Genomic DNA, 18,387 nt, shown 5'->3' on the forward strand with positions numbered 1-18,387 from the left:
TTGCTAATCAGTTGTAAAGACTCACTTAAAAAGAACCAGAGTCATCCACTCTGCTTCCTGGATCATCTTTGCACATCTCACAGAAGGCTCAGCTTCCCCAGTTGCACCTCATAGCATCAGAGAATGGTTTGGGTTGGAAGGGACCTTAAAGCTCTTCCAGTTCCAACCCCCTGCCACGGGCAGGGACACCTTCCACTAGAGCAGGTTGCTCCAAGCCCCATCCAACCGGGCCTTGAACACTGCCAAGGATGGGGCAGCCGCAGCTTCTCTGAACAATCGTATCATACACGCATAGGATAAGACTGTGCTGCTCTACCTCCCTCTTCGGATAGCTGTGAGGTGCAACTTGTGCATCCCTGGCTGCACAACCAGGTTGTCCCTTTCTATTGTGGTCCAGGAGCACACAATATGGTCCTCATGCTAGAAGGAGATCAGTGCAAGTTCTGATGCATGGGGTGTTGAGAACTCAGGTTATCTGGAGGACAGGGAATGTGGGTGGCTGCACTGAAAAGACTTCATGCACTTTAGATGTGGTACAGCACTGTCCTGGGGAGCATCACCTTGCTAATGTGTCCCATGAGCTGCTCCAAAGCTGCAGGTGAAGCACGGGCTCTAAGCATGCTCCTTGCTGGCACTCAGTTCTGAGACCAAATGAGTTTAAATCTCACTGTATGACATAGTGAGGCCCCAAACATGGTTCTTGGGTCGCAGCTGCTCTATAGAGTGGTTGGGAATGGCATGAATAAACTGAATGAGAACTCAATGTACCCTGTGTCTGCACAGAAGCTGGACACCTCAGAGTAGGAACAGCGCAGGTCTGAGCTCTGCTGAACTGCAGAAGGTGATGAAGAGTCAAATCAACCCTGTAAAAACTGTGGTTAATTAAACTTCCTCCCCCCCATTCCCCTTGTATGAAGTTAAGACTTTGATCTGCAGCACCAGAAGCCAAAGCCAGGATTCAAAATCCTTCCTTTGGCACCTATTCAAGTGTCTTCCCATCAAAGCGCTGAGCTTGCAACCACTGTCAGCAAGGTCAGGAGTCAGCCTGGATTTGACATCTCTGAAGTATCAGTCCGGAAAACAGCACAAAAACTCCAAACAAAGGACCTCCTCTGTATTTATGGTCTTTTACCATAAGCTCCAGGAAGTGCTTGTTTTCAACACATGTGAAGTGTCAAGCCTAAAGAATGTGTCTTAAACAGTGGGGTTTCATGCACGTGCAGGTGCTAAATAAGCAGCTGAATCTGGGGGCTGATGATGTCATGTGTATTTTTGGAACCTGCATGCTGCTTATTAAAAAGCAAATACTTGAGGGAGAGCTAACATGGTGCAGAGACCTAAACTGGAGAAACATACCTGCGCAACCTGCTCTGGTGTGAGATGTCCCTGCCCATGGCAGTGGGGAGGAACTAGATGAACTTTAAGGTCCCTTCCAACCCAAACCAGTCTGGGATTCTACAGTTAAATTAGTTGTAAAGAAAGTTTTAGGTGTAACATGTGGTTTGATATAAGAGCACTTCAGTTTAGGAGGCACACACGCACCTCCCTGTGTGTGAGCCTGAACATCTATTTGCAAACCAAGCAGTAAGAAATGTGTACCATCAAGCCAAGGCTAAACTAAACCATACTGTGCCCAAAATGACTTCAGATATGTTCAGATTTGCATTCGATTCAATTCAAGCAACTTTTCTAAAAGGGTAAGTGCTGCTTCAGTTAAGTGTGCAGCACTTGGGCATACCAACAACTTCTGTATGTCTGTATTCCTGGAGCTCTGCTTACCAGGATCTGAAAGTTTATTTATCCGCATCATCTACATGACCACTATGCTTGGCCCTGCGAAGCATTCAACAGCTTTGAGGATCTGCAGAGGAAAAAAGCAATAGGAAAGAAAATGTGGTTTATGCAACACATTGCAAGTAAAAAGAGCTTGCTCATGAGGGTGGACCTACTATCAGCAGTTTTAACCAGAGTAAAAACCAAGCACAGGCAAACCACCTACAGGTGCTGTCATAGGAGCGATGCTCACCACAGAGTCCCTTGTCTGATGGAAACAGCTTGATACTTTGGGACTGCAATAATCACTGACGGATGGACAGTGGTTTTGGGTTCCTGCACTTGCTCTCCACGGGGCTGCAGTGCGCTGGGTAGGTTTCCCCGCAGAGAAACAATAAAGCGACCTGGTGAATCATTGCTTTTCCCCTCCTCCCCTGCCTGCTGCCATGGTGGTAATTCAAAGAGGGAGTCTGAACCTGAAGGCTGATGTGACCTTGCAGCTTTCCTGGGGCCACAGCTCCCTCTGCAGTCACCTGCCTGACATAGAATCACAGACTGGTTTGGGTTGGAAAGGACCGTGAGATCATCCAGTTCCAACCCCCCTGCCATGGGCAGGGACACCTCACACTAAACCATGTCACCCAAGGCTCTGTCCAACCTGGCCTTGAACACGCCACGACTGGAGCATTTATCACTTCTCACCTGCACTGAGCTGCAGCAAACCAAACCCTAAGAGATACACAGCTGTGGTTTGGGTTTTTGCCTGCAAAGCCAAGTGCTGGAGGCTGAGATGAGTTTCTAGCTGTGAATTCCCACTGGTGGGACATGTGCTTTGGAAACCTGCGACTGCAGGATCTCTGCTGGCTGGGATGGCTGGGAACAGGGACAAGAAGCCACTTCCCAGGTAGATCCTTTACATGTCCATTTACATGGACTGATGAAGCATCCTTTGGACTCCATCCCTTACTCTAATGTCCTGTGCAGAAGTGCTTGTAGATCCTTGCTCTTCCGGGGACACACTTCTGCACCAATGAGCAAGTGGCTTTACTGAGAAGCAGCCAAGAAGCTGCTGGCTCTGGCTCTGCCCACAGTCATCTCAGAGAGCAGGGATCAGGCTCCTTGGCATTGCTAGGATTCATCAATCTGGCCTTGCACACAGTTGAGAAGAGCCTGCCCAAGCTTAATCCTCTCCAGGCTCTGGAGTACCTTGACCTGTTGTTATAGGAGGGAGTGAGGACTTGAGCCTCTCATCAGGTGGGACAACTGCTGAGTTTAGATGCTCTGTAAGGTCTTTGATGGGTTTGTTCTTCTGAAAGAGGAAATTTAAGCCTAAATCCATAAGCGGAGCTGCACAAACTTCTAAAACAAAGGTAAAGTTCTTCCTTTCCTTCCCTTTCCCAGCCATAGTAAGAGAATCACAGAATCATAGAATCAACTAGGTTGGAAAAGACCTTTGAGATCACGAAGTCCAGCCATAATGCATTCTGGAAGCTGGGCATCTGACCGACACATGCAGCTCTTCTCTGTGGTCACAGCTCCCTCTGCAGTCAACTCGGCTGCACCGGTAACATCAGGCAGTGAAGTCTCCACAAACCCCGTGTTGTGGACCAGACAGGATACTCTTCAGTCCTCACAGAACTCCCAAGGAGAGCACCAGCTAGGCTGTGAGCTCAGCAAAGGCAGCAGAGGAGATTCCAACTCACTGCAAATCATTCACTTAAGCCTATGCAGCAAGCAGAGACCAGGATGAGAAGGTCTGAGTCTGGAGGGGCACCACAGTACATCCCACAGTTATATAGAGGGTGTGTGGCAAGGGATGCAGGAACCAGGATACTCAAGATCACTCAGTGAGCAGGGCTGGGAGGGGGGGGCCTGTCCTAAAGTCTTCCCCTCATCAGACTTCTCAGTGTTGGGGTCAAACCAGAGGCTACTGAGAGGCTGTGTCTGTTTCCAGGTGGGGACGACAGCCCAGACACCTCACCCAATCACCAAGGGGTTAGGACCAACACAGGATAACAGAAGGAGCCTTGAGAGCCCATCAGTGCAGCCATTGGTGCTGTTTTGGCACCTTCTTCAGGCAGGAGGGGTAGTGTAAAAGAGATGAGGGCTTACATTTTGCACTGGGGTATTCAATGACATACCCACTGAGCAGCAGAAACGACACAATACAGCCCTGGATCAAGGTTTGCTCTGATTTAATCTGTATTTCAGAAAACAGATTCTGAAAGCAAAAGAATCTTTCAGAAAGCAAGAAAAAACATTGTAAAAGGTGAGAGGATCACGTCAGTGTGCATTACCCCACCCCAAATCCAGTGCATCCTGAGCAGCATACAACCACCTCCACAACCTGGCAGCACCAAAAGGCACCTCCTCCCAGGCTCAAAGGACTCCCCCCTCATTTCCACAGCTTGGGATCCATTGTAAGGCTAACAAGAGGCTGGTTTGCTCTTCCAGTAACTCCCAACCCTGTCAGTCACATTCTTCACTTGTGCCAGCACTGCAATTGGCAGTTGGCAATGCCAACACCAGGTCACATTTGAGGAACCCTACCAGCAACCAAGCTCCAGCCCATCAATCCCATTTTTCTATGTGAGTGGTTGCTGCTTCCCTTTTATCCAGTTCCTTACACGGTTGATTCTGCTGGTACAAATATGCCCATGTCCATCAGCTGTACCAATACCTTCCCATGTGAGCTCATACTGAGGGCTTGTATGAAACTGATTCATTTTCTTTCTTTTGCATAGAAAAGGAAGTTGGAAATTCTTGCATAAAATCTTATGTTAATCTAGCATCATTACACAGGGGTGTCAGTGAGAAACTTCTAAAAACAAGAATAAACACATCAAGGAAATCAAGGTGCTATTTCAAGACCTTAATTCTTTGATTTTCTAAGATACAGCAATCCAGTTTTCTAGGTTAGTTTCCCTTGACATCAGTTCTTCAACCTCAGTGCAATTACTTCATATTAGCATACAATGATTTCGTGATGCAGCTTTTGGCTAAGTTACCAATCCAGAGGTCAACAAAGCACAGGCAAGGTCTGCACCCTCCGATCAGAGAAGCTCATTCTCAGGCCCATGGTTTCCATCCTGCTCTTCAGGGGTTGTTCTACAGATTAATTCTTTCCCCTTGCACAAGCCGTGCTCGGATGTTCCAAATATCCTTTAAAACAAAAATGGGACAAAGCAGAAAACCTTAAGGGCCAGCAGAAACAATGACCAGGATTCCAGTGTACAGACATGGAAATAGATACATATAGATACAGCTGCCTATCCATAGAAACACACCAGAACGTTCACTGAATAGCATTCCAAATCCTAAATATCAAGAACAAAAACACAGCAAGGAAGAGGTGCAATCTCCACTCCAAAGAGACAGCTTGTTTGCAAGGCTGTTGGATGACAAGATGCCCATGGTTCAATGCTGGAGGGGGTCAGAAGAGGAAACATGAGCAGCACAAAGAACATCACCCTTGCAGAAGTCACAGAGCCTTCCCTGTGTGCCTTTGGGTGGTCAGGAAAGCTCCCAACTGACTACACCTTGCATACTGCTGCCCATGAGCAAGTGATAGTCCTTGTGCAGCAGGAACCAAGTAATGGGTATGAATGCAAGTCCTCAGCTAGAAGTCAGGTGCTGGGCAGGCACTGCTGTAAAGCAGAAACCACTGCTATTTGCTTCACGGTGATAAATGTTGGGCAAGCTGCTACCTCAGTTTCTCTGGGTGAGGATTACTTCTCATCATTAGCCTTTTGAAGGTGAAATGTAAGAGCTATGGAGCAATCCTCTGGGAAAAAGCTCCACCTGTGGTGAAAAGGTTAAAGCTACATGAACACAGACTCATCTGAGGTTTGAATGGGCACAATGGCATTTCTACTCATGAGAAGGCAAGAGCCTCACTGCGTTCACTTTGAGTTTCACTGCATACCCAAATAGCTCCAGGAATCCAAAGCCAAGCAAGCTGTAACTCTGCAGACAATGTGTAAGAACAGGATTGCAAAACACAGCTGGACACCCCATCAGACCCAGGCACAGCATGGGGAAAACAAAACACAATAATCCCCAAAGGAGAGTCTCCTCCAGAATGCTCTTGATATTGGAATAGCTGTAAAATATGTACATTCAAAACGAAAATCACTGCCTATCACTTCCAGACTTCACTGCCTCGACCCCAGCTGTGCCTGTGTTTGGGAACTGCTGTGGATGAAGAAATTCAGCACATTTCCCCTCCAGTAACAAAGTTTAGTGTTCTTTCAGTCGCCAAATCCCTGAAGAATTGAGCTTTGCTCTCCATTTCACACAGTGGTTTCAGTTTTTCACCACAAGTCCATTACCCCACATTTAGTTTTCTTTTGAGGCAGATGTATGCTGCTGCCAACATACCTGCTGTAGACTTCAGTGTAAACTGACGGGAGATGTTTAACCAAACAAATCTCGTCTGCTATTGCAGTCAGGTGTGGCTACTTGATTTAAAGGGAAAATCTGCCATTTGGAAGGGAAACTCTAAGAACAGTGGCCATAGAAGCTGTGGATGAGCACTGAGTTTATTGCACCTTCTTATACTTGAAATTTCAGGGCAAGAGATGACCACATCTTCCTATTTACATCATGCAGTCCAAATACAATTGCAAGGAGCACTGGTTCAGACAACTGTGAACAAGGAGATGCCGTGAAGGGCAAAGCTTGCATGGACTTCACCCTATTCCTGCCTTGCCATTTTAGCCCACCCCATTGCACAGGGAGAAAGCCAGACCCCCTCCAATGCTCTAAGAAGGGCACCTGAGGAGCATCAGAGCTGAGCCATCACAAGAGCGGTCTGCAGCTCCTCCTCGCTTATGCTGCAACATCAGTCTCAGCCACATAACAAAGTGCTGATCTCAACTCCACCAGCTCAGCCAGTACTGGAAGGGATCCAGGCATGCTCATAAACCCCACTGTGACAAACAGAGCTGGAGGAGGAACTTCTAGAGCTCAACGGATGTGAAGGAGCTGCCCAGAGAGCAAGGCCACTTCTCCATCACAGTGAGAAGCAGCCTTATGAGCAGAAAGGCCTCCAGAAAGCCTAGTGGTTATCCTGTGAACATCAGGTCTTTAGTTCTGCCAACCCCCTCTGCATCAAACAGCTTGATGTGCAAAGTGGGCATAGTAAAAAGCACAAATCTGTCACACAAGGGATTCTCCCTTAGGAAAGGGAATGGACCTAAAAAACAAAGGACATAAAGCCAAGTCTTACCCTGAGCTCCACAGAAGTCATGTTGTACTTCTTGCGAACCATTTCTGCCAGTTCTTTCTCCAGGTGCTCTTGGGTTGTGTTCTTGACATCAATGTAGTAGCACTCGGAGCTGGCGAAGTGGCAGCTTATGCTCTGTGTGAGAAAACTGGGCATCACTCAATACCACATCAGTTGTGAATGACTGGTGGAAGCAAACCTCATGCATCCCAGGTCATGGACACCTCACCCCTTATCATGTCAGTGAATTCCTCCTTTCTGAGCACTCCTACTCTCCTGAGCGTTTTCCCTTGGAGAAATACTCTTGTTGGGAAATAATCCCGCTTACTGACATGCTCTTCTTCCTTTCCTTCTCTCCCAAACATTCCTCCAGCATGAACTGCACTACTTGATCCAAGGGTGTGCACTGATAGGACATGGGGGAATGGCTTTAAATTGACAAAGGGGAGATTGAGATTAGGTATCAGGCAGAAGATTTTCCCTGTGAGGGTGTTGAGGCACTGGCACAGGGTGCCCAGAGAAGCTGCAGCTGCCCCATCCCTGGCAGTGTTCGAGGCCAGGTTGGACGGGGCTTGGAGCAACCTGCTCTAGTGGAAGGTGTCCCGGCCCATGGCAGGGGGTTGGAACTGGGTGAGCTTTAAGGTCCCTTCCAACCCAAAGCAGTCTGGGATTCTGCGAGTTATCAGCAACCAGAGTCAGGGCCGGAACAGACCTGTGTGTGCCCAGTGAGAGTGCTTACTTTCTGCACCCAGACAATCACATCAACCACTTCATTTTGCAATCAGCTCTTGCTTAAGCAGAGTCCAGAGGAAATAAACAGAAATGCCCCACTGGAAAAGCTCTCATTACATGAGCTGTGCCAGCTGCAGGTGAGATCATGCCAGACCTCAGAGGGAGCTGGACCATAACCTGGCTCAGAGAGCTCCAGGATAGTCACTGATTTGCCCCAAAAACAGACAAATGCTGGGATCTGGCACAGTTACAAGGAAGCTCTTGTGTTTCTGCAGGATATTAAACAGGACTATTGCTCCACTGGCCGGGAAAGAGCCAGCAGATGAGACTCTGTACCTGATGCTCTCTCTGCTTGCAGTATTGCCGAAGGAAGGAATTCCACACCAGCAAACTTCTACAGGAGCTAAAGGAATGGGCCGTCTAAGCAGTCAATGCAGGCAAAACCAAAAAATAGAGCAGCCCATGCTGCAGTTCTGGGGTTGGGGGGGAAATGTCTGCATTGTTACTAGTGGCTGCAGTAGAGGCTACACTTCCCTAACGTGCCTGGATGAATCCACTTCTGATGAAGGATCTGGCCTCCAAAGGAGGGCACTTTTGCCTGTTTCAGTTAAATGATCATGATGTAATATAAATAGATGGTGCGGGATCAAATCTTAAATAGGAAAATGGATTGTGTTATCATAGAAATCAGTATTATATATTGAATGATGGAGGATCCTCCTATCCAGAGAGGAGATACCAAGCAGGCAGGGGGAATAAAGTCAGAGAAGTTCTGATATTTGGGACAACTAAAAGGGAACTATTGGAAAAGCAAATATAGGCAGCCAGGCTTCAAACACAGATTCTACATCCAATTTCTACTCCTGTCCTGTTTTTCTCAAGCAGCACCGCATCATGTGCTTATCCCAAAAGACAAAGATGTTTAAACATAGAGTGTGTAAAAGTGTATCAGTAAGATAAAAACTCATCTGAAAATTATCCACATACTCATGAGCTTATTAAAAATCAGAAATATCCCGAGTTCTATCGAGATGTTTTCCTACCTTTCGGAAACCTGTTGTCTTGTTTATCCCGGAGCCATGGATGAGCAGGGGGTGGAAGAACACCGTGTCTCCCTTCTCCATGACAAGGTGAACCCTGGGAATCTTCTCATCCTCATCAAGCAGCCCATGGAAAAGTTTGTTGCCTGCACCCTAGAAAAGAAGGCTGAGTTGAAATCACTCAGTTAAGATCACAGTGAGTGCCAGTTCTGAGTGCAAGGGGTAGCCACTGTTCTGCCTTCCTCAGGGCAGTGCCCACCTAAGAGCCTGCCAACTTGTTTACAAGTCTTCCTACTTCAAGCCTGAGCTACAGCAACAACTTCTCTATGTTCTGAAGCTGGATTCAGGCAACTAAGAGCATTTCTTGGCTGGAGAGAACAGAGAAGAATCCCTTAAGTGTGACCTGATGCCACCGCTGGGCTCCAGCCTTCTGCTTCCAGTATAATTATCACCAACACCAGGTCAGCTCAGGAAACACCCATTCTTAGGAGGAAGATCATAGAATCATAGAATAGCTGCAAAGAATCAAGATGCTGCCTTGTATGTAATTGCATCCAGTTGTTCACTACCCAATTTCTCCTCTTTAGGATCATGCACACGCTACCAGGCAGCAGTTCACAGGAGGACAGAGTCCTCAGACTTGTGTGTCTATGCCATTATGCCGTGATACACACAAAGGTGGGAGCAGATGCAAATCTACCCAGGTTACATGGAGCGATGCCAGCCAAGCAACTCACACCCAAAGCTTCAAGTCAGTGTTTGCATAAAGAGAGGATCCATCACTGAAAACCCCAGCTTTGACCATCACCCCTCCATGGTGAGCTCTCCCATCCCCTCATGCACACCTTCCCCAAGCCCCCTGTGCTGCTCTACCTGCTTTGGATAGCCATGAGGCTTCAGGGGCATCTTATGTGTCCCTGGCTGCACGACCAGGCAGCCATTGCTCTGGTCTGCCCTCTCCATGGCGGTCCAGGAGCACACGATGCGGGCCGCGGGCCGGAAGGGGAAGTAGTGCAAGTCCTGATGCATAGGGTGGAGAAAAGTCTGTTTATCTGCAACACAGGTTCAAAACCTTTAACCTCATCAAACATGACACAGCCTTTTCCTTCCCATTAAAACCATTGTTGTAATGTGTCCTAAGAAGCTGCTGCTTGACACATTGGAGAGATTTTATGTACTCAGGGTCTACACCAGTACACCATGGAAGCCAAATGGGTTAGCTTAAACCTATCCTAAGGACAAGGAGCATGGTAGCAACTCTTGGGACAGCAATGAGGACACAGTGAATACCAGAAGGCTGCATGATCCCACAGAAGACTCCTTTTGCTGGCCATCACTGCCATCCCCTGCCAAGTTTTCACCATTCCCTTTGGCTGCTCCCCAGCTATGTGAACTTTAACCAGCACAGCATTGCACAAACCTTTCCAGCACAAGGACTTCCAAAGAGCCGTTGCTGTCTGCAGTCACTTGATCTATGGCTGTGTTGCAAGCGGCACCAGCCCAGTCTTTGCTGCACCCAACACATATTTATTTAGCCTTCATTTAAGAAAATAAATCTCAATTTATGGACTGCAGCCTCCCCAGACAGTCTATCAGCAATCCATTAGCCTTTGCTCTAGAGGCTTTGTTCCCTAAAGTCTAAACAAGCATAAATATTTGTGAAAGTCTTTCTGTTACTTCTTTTCCCTCTATGGAAATGGAAACATCATCCACACCAAAACAGCCTTTTATAGCTATTATTTATTTTGCCATTGAGTTTGCTGCTCAAATAGATATAGTGAGGATGTTTCCACTGGCCTTACTTGCCTCAAAAACTCTCCTGAGATCTGCACCTCTCCTAAAGTACTCCTCAAAGATACTGGATGGGGACGTTGCAAATACAGAGCAGCCTCCCTTCTCTTGTCCATTAATTTTTTGGATTTACGTTAAAAATCCACAGTCTTTTGTTGAATTTCCAAGCCAGAATGACAGCTTTCTGTGAGGCATTTAAGATGCCAAGTGGAGATGACGTGAACAAGTCAGTGTTTCAATAACTCAAGTGTTATGTACCTGCTCAGAAGCTGCACACATGAGAAGAAACACCTTAAAAGTAATAACCTGAGGCTCAGGTCTCAATTTTGCTAAACCAAAGCAGCTTATGCAGAGTCAAAGCTTGTTTGAAGAACTGTAACATGGTCAGTCCAGTTCTCTTCCTCTCCCTGCCCACCACCCCTGCACGAATGTTGATCTGTTTTCAGCAGCACAAGCTTGGCTTCAAGTTCCTTTGTTTGGCACCTATTCAGGTATCTTCCTATCAAAGTGCTGAGCTTGCACCCACTGTCAGTGAGATCAGGAGCATACAAACTCCAAGCAACGGATGATCTCTGTAGTTATCTCTATTCACCAAGGTCCACAGGAGCTCTCATTTTCAACACATTTGAAAATGTTAATGAAAAGTCAATGATAATAAGTTCATAAGCTTAAAACCACGCCATGTTTTAAACCCTGAGCCAGCTGTGCTTACATAAAGAACAACAGAGAGCTTGCTTGCTCACTTTGAACATGTGAGTGTTCAAAGACATCCAAGACAACCACCATCTTCTGCAAACATCCACTAAACATTGAAAGACAAGACACTTCATCGCATTTAGCCATGGTCAAAAGAAAACAGTTAACAAAGTGGCTTCATAAATATTCAGTTACTTGGTTTTGATTTGTCTCATTTATTTTTTCAAACAGCTTTTCTAAACCACTAAGTTAAATCTTAGCCGGGTAGACAGCACAGTAGTATCTCTATTTTCCTCTTATCCAAGTTTTCCTTACCAGAATCTGGAAGTTTATTTATCAGCATGGTGTGCATTGCCATGATGTTTGGTCCTGTGAAGCACTCAACATATTTGAGGACCTACAGGGAAGAAAACATTAATAATATAGATATTAGAAGCATGAAGACAAGAGGAAAGATTGCTCAGGAAGCACTGGGACCTGGATGTTTACTAGGGCACAGGAGGAGGTTGGGATAGGGGGATGCAGGACAGGAGGCAGAATCAGGCATAGCACATGAATGGGCATGGTGGTAGGAGATGGTGCAGCAGGCTGCTGGGTGGGGGCTTGAAGAGACGGGGAGGGTCATACTTCCACAAAGCTACTGTGGCTGTCTGCCACAACATGAGCATTGGCTGCAAAGCTGGACCTGCCCAGGGAGCCGGTGAACTGCCTGGATAAAAGACATTCAGAAAGCACTGCTGTTCTGTCCATAGACCAGCATGGTTTGGGCTCTCACATTCCTGACTGTCTCTGCAATGTATGAACTGAGGAGCACTGCTTTACATATGCCCTGACCAAAGTCCACCCATGCCATGCTCATGCAGAACACTCTTAAAAGATGGAATGATATTCCTTCCTCAGGAGTGACATAAAGGGGCTCTAAGGGATAAAGGATATAGCTTTAGCGGAACCAAAAATCAGCTTCTTCACACAGGCATTAGAACATAGATACATCCATATAGGCTCTTCCACCATCATCCCCCTTTTTGTGGTTACTTCTTAGTTTTACCTCTGGCAGAGTACAGTATCTGAACAACTCTTCATCCTCCTGGAAGTCCTGCACTTTATTAACCACTTTTTCAGACTGACCATACTGGGATCTCAAGGACTCATCTTTCATAATCATAGCTCCTGGTGGATTCACCTCCCTTCTACAAATCCTCATGAACTCCTTCCTGCAAAGCAGAGGGAATGTCCATGATGGGAGAGTCCAGCTTCTTTCAGATTCCCAGAGCTCCCTCCGGATGCTGCTGCACTCAGGAACCTGCAGTGCCTTCAGTGAGTACCCCATACCTGAAGCGCTCAATGTCTTCATCAGAAACAAGCTTCTTAATGAGCAGATACCCACTGTCTTCATAGAACTGCCTCTGCTCTGTGGTGAGGACATCATTGTCCAGGGTATAGCTGAGACACAGAGGAGAAACACATTAGTAGCGCAGAACAGGAGCAACGTTGGTGAGACCTGGCAGGAAGATGGTGACGTGGGGGATTAGAAGCTGCTGGGGAGAATCAGTGGGAAATTCTTCACATCTCCATGTCGACCTCAGCTCTTCAGGCCTGCAGCATTCCCCATGCTCTAGCATGGTGTGTCCATGGCTGTGCAGCACCTCTGCACAAAGCCTCCCACCATGTCTGCGACAGGATTCAAAGCATCCCCTGTGCGCCGTCCCAAAGCTGGGCTCAGTCCTCAGCAGCCTTTACTCTCAACAGAGATTCTGAAGCACATGGGAACAGCCTCTGGAGACACACTGTCCATGCAGACATTTTCAAGACGAATGGTTGAGCTTCTTTATTAAACAAAGGAGATTATACCCTTGCAAGATACAAAAGACTACACAATGTCTGGTGATCAACACATGTGCTGGCATGGAAAAAAGGACTGAGTTCTGCAGGTCATATTTCTTTTTAATCTCTACAAAGAAAGATTCAGCTTACCAAAACCTCCCTGGTTCAGTAACTGCACTCACTTGGGCTGAAGTAGGAACACTTGTCTGGGATGGAAATTAAGGAATATATATTCAAGCACTACAGAGCAGAAAAACAGCTACACATGCATCCTGAATCCTGCAGTGTGTTAAGACGAGTGCTGTGCTGGACATGAAATTCATGCTCTTGTCTATTTTGCTTCTAACAGTCTTTCCCACCTTTGGAGTAGCAGGTCTGGCAGAGAAGCATAAAGTAACAGCATAGAAGTCTTGTCCACACATAAAGAAAAGTCAGTATAAAATGCCTGAGACTCCAGAGTACTCCACATGCTTTGACTCATCACTCAGAATGTCAAGACACCCAATGAGATGCTCAGTGGAGATGTTTACTTGCCCAGTTCCCCTCCCTATGCTCCAGAGAGCAGCCAGACCTACCCAAAACCTGCACTGCCTGCCTCTGCCCTCCTAAAATCAGAGCCAGAAGCCACGTGGGGTGAACTTGGAACTTCAAATTCCTATGGGGTGGTACAAAACCTCACATTCACTTACTGCAGAGATTAGGTCCCTCCCAGACTTGACATGGACAGCACCAAGAGGAGAGCTATGGGCTTGTCATCCCCCTCAATTAATTTCAACAGGTTTTAAATACACACAATTGTGTTCTCCTATGCAAAGAGAGGTGTTCTCCTTGACAGAGCAATTAAATCCCACTTGTTAATGGAGCCTCACAAGAGGTTTGTGCATGGGGTTGAAGCATCACTCAGGTACGAGGTCAAAAAAGAGCATCTTCAGGCATGCACGTTTGGAGACCCCTGTGCTTCGGGTTTTATGTAAACCAAAGACTTTCCTCTACTGCTTACCCCTACCTTTTAAACGTGCCATAAATCAGGCATGCTTCTGGAATAGGTTTCATCGCAACAGTTGCATCTGTGGTTCCTACCCCAGGAAGCTTAAATGTTGGCTGGTCCGGAGTCACACACAGTGAGAAGAAACACAACACGTGTAGCAAAAATGATGAGCTAGAGGGAGGAAAAACTGCTGACAACTAGATGGAAGAGAGTGGGAAGGAAGAGGACATGGGGAGACAAGGTGGAAACCACCACAGCAAGTCTCAAAGCAAGGGATTCCCCAACTGAGGGCACTGCTGCTCCACACACCATATTTCAGGTCCAATTTCAGTGCAGATGGAACTTCTGGCCTGGCCTGGGACTCATGGGATTCAGACTCCTGAACGTCCACAGGCAGCGGATGGAGACACAGGCACTGGCTGAACCCCAGCTGTGGTTCAACTTCCATGTCCTCAAAGAGGGATATAACAGACAATCCCACGAAGGGCTGGGCTCCATTGAACACCTTCCTCCTGGGCTTTGCAGCACCTCTTCCTCTCACTGTTTTTGCTCTTGCCAACTTACAACACTCAAAGGATAAGTTTGGGTTGCTTGGACAACTGAAAACAAGAGGTACACAGACTGGGAAGGAGCTGCCATCTCTGGTAGCTCATTTTGGTAAAGACAAAACCAGTGCCCTGATGTAACATGTATCACAGAATCATAGAATAGTTAAGGTTGGAAAGGACCTTAAGATCATCCAGTTCCAACCCCCTTGCCATGGGCAGGGACACCTCACACTAAACCATGTCACCCAAGGCTCTGTCCAACCTGGCCTTGAACACCACCAGGCATGGAGCATTCACAGCTTCATTAGGCAACCCATTCCAGTGCCTCACCACCCTCACAGTAAAGAGCTTCCTCCTTATATCCAATCTAAACTTCCCCTGTTTAAGTTATATCAAATAAACATATTATTAGATTCTGCCATTTACTTTATCCACATGCCTTTCTTGCTCCAGCCCAGTTTAGTTCTGTTTTTGTCCAAATCTCTTTACATCAGGACCACTGCAGCTGGATTTAAAGCCAAAACACCTTGGGCAGTGCTTCTCCTTCTTTACAGCAAGGCTGTCTGGTACTTAGTTCCCAGCTGGGGTTAAACCATAACATATTCCTTCATTTATTTCCAATGTTATGCTCCCACTTGCACCTTTGCCTTACAGCAGCGTGAGTCACTGCCATCCATCTTAGTTTTCAATAGATCTGAAGACTCCTACATTCTGTTTGATCCCATCCTTTTTGCCAATTTAGTGTAATTCACATGAAACTTGTCAGCACCCAGTTCTCACTGAGAATCAGCAGCATTTAAACATTTTTTATGTTTTAAAAAAGCAACATTTAAGGCAATAACTTTAAAAACACCACCCGCACACAGCCCTCATTTAACTTGTGGACACATGGGACAGATCAACATGAAAACTTGTTTCTGCCCTGGTTTCCTTTCTGTGGTCTATCATAAAGCTGCCAGTCTCCAACACTTCCACCCCATTTCCCACTCACAAAGCAAACCCTGATGTTTCTCCTGCTGCTGGGCTACCAGTCGAGCCCGTACCTGCCAACAGAGGCTGAGGCTTGCTGTTCAGCTGCTAAGCCTTGCAGAGTCTATCACCCCCAAACCTCCAGAAGAATCCTCTGCAGGAAACCCCCCTGCTCCGTGCTGGCAGATATGTGCCACGGGGGGTTCATCAGATGCAATTCCCAGCACCCAGCCGGTTGCAGGGCTGAAGGTCAGAGAGAAAGAGGAGGCTTTTGGGGTGGGATGGGTGCTGAACCCAAAGCACCTGTCAGGGGTGATGGGGAAGCGCTGCCCTAGTGCATCCCTGCTTGCTGAGAGGCTGTGTGGGACATGCCCCCCCCCGCAAGTCACCACCCTATAACCGTAGGGATAAGTGGCGCCTCCTTCCCGGGCAGGCTGTCCTTGAAGGACACACCACCACAGAACCCCTCCCCGCACACACAGGCAAGGTGCTGGGAGTCACTGGGGCTGTGGACGTACAGCCCTGACCGCCACAGGCCCACCATGCCCCCGCCCCGCTCCCACATCATAAAGGATACAGGAGCAGGGGCTGCTCCCACCCGCGGGTTGAGGTGCCGGAGGATGGCATCCAGCCGAGCCGCCGACCGCCTCCGGACCTGTTCCATCGCGCCGGGGCTGCCCCCGCTCGGGGCCCAGCCTCACCTCAGGAGCGCAGCCGGGCAGCAGCAGAGCCCCGTCGGCGCCTTTAGCCCCTGCTGCACATGCGCCGGGAGCTGCGCATGCTCAGAGCGCCACGGGAAGCCAGGAGGGGCTGGCGGGGTTGCGGGCGGGAGGGCTGGCGGAGGCTGGGGCTACGTGGGGAAGGCTCAGCGCATGGCCTAGCACCGCCCAGCCCCTGCCCGCGGGTTCCCCCTCTCTGACAGCAGTGCCTGTCGTGGGGGACTTCCATCAGCCCTGCGGGAAGGCGCTCCCATGAGCACAGAGCACGGCTGAGGCTCACATCCCGTATCTCTTTATCTCCTGTCTCTAAGGAGACTGTCAGAGCTTGCCTCATCTCTCCATTAATCACTTTGGGGCGTTCTTTATGGCCCCGCTGTCACCCTGATAGGGTGGCAGAGTGTGTTTTGCATTGATGGAGATCTGGAATTAAATCCACATACAGGGTGTTGTGCTGGGTGGCATTTCTGTCCAGCCTTCTGGGACAGCTCTGGTGCTTTCCAGTGAGAAGAGAAGGAGCAAAAGGACTCAGGAGTCACAGTGCACTGGGGAGGAAGAAAAAAAAAACACTCAGGGGTGGAAAACCTGGTGTAAGGAGAATGGGAAGCAGCATAAAAAATGTGGAGCTACAAACAGGCATTGGAAAGAACAAACTTTATAGCGGCTTGGTATTCCTCTGAAGCTGGAATACACTTACAAGTGCCATATTCAGCATACACTGTCTTTAGCACACTCTCATCTGCTTTAATTAACTCCATGAGTGCATTGACTGACACGTGAAGAGAAGGATATTAAGGAACTGAACACAGTCCAGGGCCTGCAGCACAGTTACGAAAATGGTTTGCATCATCTCCGCATGTGTCCCTGTTGCCGCTGCACCACAGAGCCTCACACCTTCTGCAAAGTGGACTTCAGGCCCCCTGTGTCATGGCTCAGACTGGCTTGTGCCATTGGTGTGATGGTCAATTCATCCCCTCCAGCCCTGTGCAAAGCAGATGTTGCTGAAGATCAGGTATTCCCTGATGGAATCTGCTGTCCTGGCCAAGGGGATTCATCTCTGAGGATGAGCACGGAGGTGGGGACAGAGGTAACAGCTCTGAGGAGGGTGAAGATGGGAGGAAGACATTGTGCTGCCTGCTCCACGTCCAGCCTTGCAGGCGCTCTCCCAGGAGATGGAGAAGTTGGGGATCTGGATGAGAGAGTAGTGGTAAACTGAGGGCAGCAAACCCAGTAACAAATACCCTATAATAAGCTGGAGAGCAGCATCAGGACTGGAGGTGAGTTATGCTGAGAATCTGCATTATTTTGCCAACCCACTATATGCACATAGATCCTCATGGTTTATTCATAAACTGCTTGCTCCTGAGTGATCCAGCCAGGCCCTGCTCCCAAAGATGCACCACAAAGAGCAAATCCCCTGTTGCTCCAGGCAGTCTGATGATTACAGGGTGTGCACCAGATCTTTACATCACAGATACTTCAGGAAGCTTAACTGCATTTTGCAGCAGGTTTTTCTGGAACCCAAGGCGACATGTTGATGTCAGCTGTCAATATACTAAGCTTTGTGTTGGTGCTACAGATAAACAGAAGCCAAGGCATGGATAGGAAGTGCTTCTGAACTTAACCTGTATCTTAAAAGTTGATTTCCTTTAAAACTCAGTGGCAAAGCTCCCAATGATTTAAGTAAAGATGTACCAGAGCACGTTTACCTACTCTATTTGTGGCAGCTGCCTGGACCTGGGGTACATCGATATTTATGGCTCCCATAGGCAGCAGTTCCATGCATGCTCAGTGGAGTCTCATCCTTGGGGGCTACAACAAAACGTGGTCTGTTCACAAGAGTGGGACAAACAAGGTAAGGAACCCAGACAAAAACCTCTCAAAACCATTCTGTGTACTCAGAAGTAGCAGCAGTGGCAGGACCAGCCCTTTATTGCCAACGAAATCAGACCTTTGACTCCAGAGCTATAGGAAAACTCTTAGTTACAGGTAAACAAAGTTATTAAAAGTCAAGTCAAATGCAAGTGAGGGGGGGAGCAACCAGAACAACAGTTTTATTACCAAAGTCCTAATTAGAACTGCA

General features: G+C 47.8%; 1 protein-coding gene across 1 annotated transcript; it reads right to left on the reverse strand.

The window, feature by feature from the left end:
- Window positions 1-3,951: 3,951 nt before the first annotated feature.
- On the reverse strand, window positions 3,952-16,335 carry PHYH (phytanoyl-CoA 2-hydroxylase). The gene is made up of 9 exons (XM_062631879.1): window positions 16,166-16,335; window positions 13,234-13,289; window positions 12,592-12,702; window positions 12,308-12,473; window positions 11,575-11,656; window positions 9,646-9,824; window positions 8,776-8,925; window positions 7,004-7,135; window positions 3,952-4,935 (listed from the first exon to the last, which is right to left on the reverse strand). The coding sequence occupies exons 1-9, from the start codon at window positions 16,250-16,252 to the stop codon at window positions 4,882-4,884; spliced, it is 1,017 nt and encodes a 338-aa protein (XP_062487863.1). The 5' UTR covers window positions 16,253-16,335; the 3' UTR covers window positions 3,952-4,881.
- Window positions 16,336-18,387: the final 2,052 nt, after the last annotated feature.

The sequence above is a fragment of the Pezoporus occidentalis genome, unplaced genomic scaffold (assembly GCF_034315485.1).
Source record: "Pezoporus occidentalis ecotype Australia unplaced genomic scaffold, CSIRO_AGI_Poc_V1 ctg38, whole genome shotgun sequence".
In the NCBI taxonomy this organism is placed as follows: domain Eukaryota; kingdom Metazoa; phylum Chordata; class Aves; order Psittaciformes; family Psittacidae; genus Pezoporus; species Pezoporus occidentalis.